Source organism: Salvelinus sp. IW2-2015, linkage group LG37 (genome assembly GCF_002910315.2).
Source record: "Salvelinus sp. IW2-2015 linkage group LG37, ASM291031v2, whole genome shotgun sequence".
In the NCBI taxonomy this organism is placed as follows: domain Eukaryota; kingdom Metazoa; phylum Chordata; class Actinopteri; order Salmoniformes; family Salmonidae; genus Salvelinus; species Salvelinus sp. IW2-2015.
In genome coordinates this window covers 2,869,366-2,872,981 of record NC_036876.1, presented here as the reverse complement: position 1 = coordinate 2,872,981, position 3,616 = coordinate 2,869,366, and the positions used below count along the sequence as shown (strand labels likewise).

Here is a 3,616-nt window from a genome sequence, read left to right as displayed (position 1 = left end):
AGGGGATAGACCGGGTTAGGGGATAGACCGGGTTAGGGGATAGGCTCGGCAGGGAGATATGCTAGCCGCCCTTAGGCTGACCTTTGACCTCTGTCCTGGGGCCTAACTCCCACAGTGGGACGGGGGAGAGTCATTTGGGGAGAGGTCAAGAGCTGGCCTGGCTGGAGGGTTGGAGGATACACACCCAGAGCAGTGATTCTCTCTCGGGAGGGGGAGGATGGTATTAGAGAGAGAGAGAGAGAGAGAGAGAGAGAGAAAGAGAGAGTAACAGTTCTCTATTGTTCCATACAGAGTTCACGATGAATAGGAGTGCTCTGCCCATATTGCTGTGGCCCAACCTCTAGTCTCAGTCTGGTGGTGTCCTCCCCCCGTCTCTTCCTCTCTCCTCCAGAGCCCCCTGATATAGTCCCTTGGAACCAATGGGTTGTTGGGATTACCCAGACATGGGTTAATTCAACCATGTGTTGGGTATTTTTTACTCTCATGCTGGGTTGACCTAGCAGCTGGGTCCTTTTGAATATAATCCTTAGGTCATTTTCAGGAAGTGTGTCTTATTAGGGGCGTGACTTTCAGCTAGATCTTATCGGCCACCGATAAGTTACATACAGCATATTCAAATTTTACTTAATTGTTTTTGTATTTTACACATTCTTCTATAATATTAAGATTATTTACTACATATTATAATAAAGTATACTGTACCACCTTATTGTATCCCAACAATGGGATTTCCATAGGTTGTTAGGGAACTCATACACTTCTGTAAGCCTTATTGAATCTACAAAAATGTCAATGTTTAACCTTAACATGTGATAACTATAAAACAGAACAGATGAACAGGAATGACATTTACTGTCATGGGTGACTAAAAATAACTATCTGAAAGCCACYCCCATATTAAACTACGTCTCCAGTTTTCTGAGTCATATCTCAATTTCCCAGCACCCAGCGTCAATAACTCAGCAGTTTGAAAGAAAAAAATCTAACTAAGTGACCCAGTGCCTGCAACCCAGCAGTTGGGTTAACCAAACAACCCAGCATTTTTAAGTYTGGAGGACTGTCTGTCTGCATTTAGTCTGTCTGTATTCAATCTGTCTGTCTGTTTGTCTGTCTGTATTCAGTCTGTCTGTATTCATTCTATATTAAAGGCTGGGACCCAGTCTTAAGTTATGGTGTCTTCCTCTGGGGGCCCGAGGACCTTAGTCCCACCCTGGTGGCCCTGCTCTGGGTCCCTGGGGGTTGAGGAGTGGCTGTGGGGCTCGAGGCAGGACCAGGTCCTAGAGGAGGGGCCTGCCGGTGCATCGGCTGCATCCCCACATGTTTGCGGCGTGATAGGACCGACCGTATGGGCTGCTGGGGCTGAGGGGAGCGGAGGGGGTAGCTTCGTCGGTAGCGTAGCGACTGCGATCGTAGCAAGACCCTGGTGTACTGGACTTCGGGCATGATGAGCTTAAGACACAGCTRGTGGGCCAGGCTTCCGGGCCGTGTAGCATTGGTGTTGGTCGGCAGATCATAGCCCACGATGTCCACCTTTGCGCTGGGCTGCCACGGCCGCAGCTCCTTGTTCTTGATCTGGGCGGCCGAGCGGAGTTGGGGGAGCCCTCCCCCGAAGCAGCCCCTCACCAGCTTCTCCTGGGCCCTGCGGAGCAGCCGCAGCTCCCTGGCCACGCACGCTGGGCCCAGGGATGCCAGCTGGCGCCACAGCGAGGCGTTGAAGTGGTCGTAGAGGCGTGCATCCAGGTTGTTCCAGGCGCGGATCTTGGCAGGGAGGCCCGGCGAGAGGCTGTGCTTGGAGCCGGACGTCCGCATGTTGAGCTTGACGTAGAGCATATCTTCCAGATCCCAGGAGAGGAGGTGACGGAGGAGGATCAGCGACTCATCAAAGTACTCGGCGATCATCACCAGGGAGAAGACGCGCTCCGTCTTGGCCACGAAGGCCCGGGCGTACGCAGCCACGTCCGCCTCCGGATGGTCCTTGTCCCCGCCCAGGTCAAAAGTCAGAGTGTTACGGGCATACATGGAGTCATTCTCGTCCGGACGGTAGTACCGCCACGGCTCGTCCAGAAACGCCTCCAGAGAGCCGTTGGGAACTCTCTTAAAACTCTGACAGTACTGGTTATAGTAACTGAACAACGATTCAAACATGGACCCTGGTTCTCGAAGTATGGTCACGTAGATGGTATCATTAGGCATGAGGCGTTGCATCTCGGCGCGGTTGAAGCGCATGTGGCTGGTGACCACGTTGGGTGGCAGGGTGTGTGGGTGGACGAGGTGGGTGCTGAAGGTGCGCGGGTAGCAGAACTGGTGTCCGCAGGCNGCTGGTGACCACGTTGGGTGGCAGGGTGTGTGGGTGGACGAGGTGGGTGCTGAAGGTGCGCGGGTAGCAGAACTGGTGTCCGCAGGCCTGCACAGGGAGCGCCACGGTCAGGTTGTGGCGCTCGGCGAAGCGGAAGAGCAGATTCTGCATGGTGGTGCTGGCCGTCTTGTGCGTCTTGAGAAAGGCCACGTTGGTGTGTTTGGYCTTGAGAGAGAATGACGGGTGGGTGCGCAACGACGGGCAGCCCAGGTGAAGGGCTTCCATCGTCCTGGAGGAGAGAGAAAGAGAGAGAGGGAGGAGTTTTGATATGAGGTTTGCAGTTCAATCTTTAGTTTTAGTTTAGCTAACTCCTGAGCGAGCAAGTCAACGTAGCTAGCAGAGAGGGTGGGATCTTTCTGACAAAAGTCAAGAGTGAACTGACGGAAGAGGGAAYACTGAACTGTTTGTTGTACAGATAGCTTGTTGATCAAATAGTTGACTCAAGTTTAGGTCTGGTAAGCTTGCACTTGGTTTATTTGTTACATGCAGGGACGGAGTTAGCGTAATGGAGAGGGAATAACAYGAAGCATGAAAGGAAGGAGAGTCAAAGTGAAATGGAGAGAAAAGGTAGGGAGACTGTGAGAGAACAGTAAGAAGGGAAACTGAAAGGAAGGTGAGAGGGTAATAGGACAGCGAAGGAAGATGAACAGTGTGAAATGGAGAGAGAGATGTGCTTTTACCAAATTATCGTACGACAGACCACATATTCACCCTGCACACCCTAATTGACAAACAAACAAAKCAAAACAAAGACAGTCTTCTCATGCTTTGTTGATTTAATAAAAGCCTTCGATTCAATTTGGAATGAGGGTCTATACAAATTGATGGAAAGTGGTGTTGGGGGAAAAACATATGACATTATAAAATCCATGTACACAAACAACAAGTCTGGGGGTTAAAATTGGCAAAAAACACAAGGCCATGGGGTGAGACAGGGATGCAGCTTAAACCCAACCCTCTTCAACATATATATCAACGAATTGGCGAGGGCACTAGAACAATCTGCAGCACCCGGCCTCACCCAGCTAGAATCTGAAGTCAAATGTATACTGTTTGCTGATGATCTGGTGCTTCTGTCACCAACCAAGGAGGGCCTACAGCAGCACCTACATCTTCTGCACAGATTCTGCCAAACCTGGGCCCTGACAGTAAATCTCAAAAAGGTCCAGTCGCCAGGACCACAAATACAAATTCCATCTAGACACCGTTGCCCTAGAGCACACAAAAAAAACTATACATACCTTGGCCTAAACATCAGCG

General features: G+C 50.9%; 1 protein-coding gene across 1 annotated transcript in view; it reads right to left on the bottom strand.

Annotated features, from left to right (window-relative positions):
- Nucleotides 1–6: 6 nt before the first annotated feature.
- LOC111960343 (galactose-3-O-sulfotransferase 3-like) overlaps nt 7–3,616 on the bottom strand; it is a 13,392-nt gene continuing 9,782 nt past the window's right edge. Inside the window, exons 3-4 of the mRNA XM_070437802.1 lie at nt 2,401–2,585; nt 7–2,318 (exon numbers count right to left, since the gene is read on the bottom strand). Of these exons, the coding sequence (XP_070293903.1) occupies nt 1,168–2,318; nt 2,401–2,585 (1,336 nt within the window). The 3' untranslated portion in view covers nt 7–1,167. The remainder of the gene's footprint in view (nt 2,319–2,400; nt 2,586–3,616) is intronic.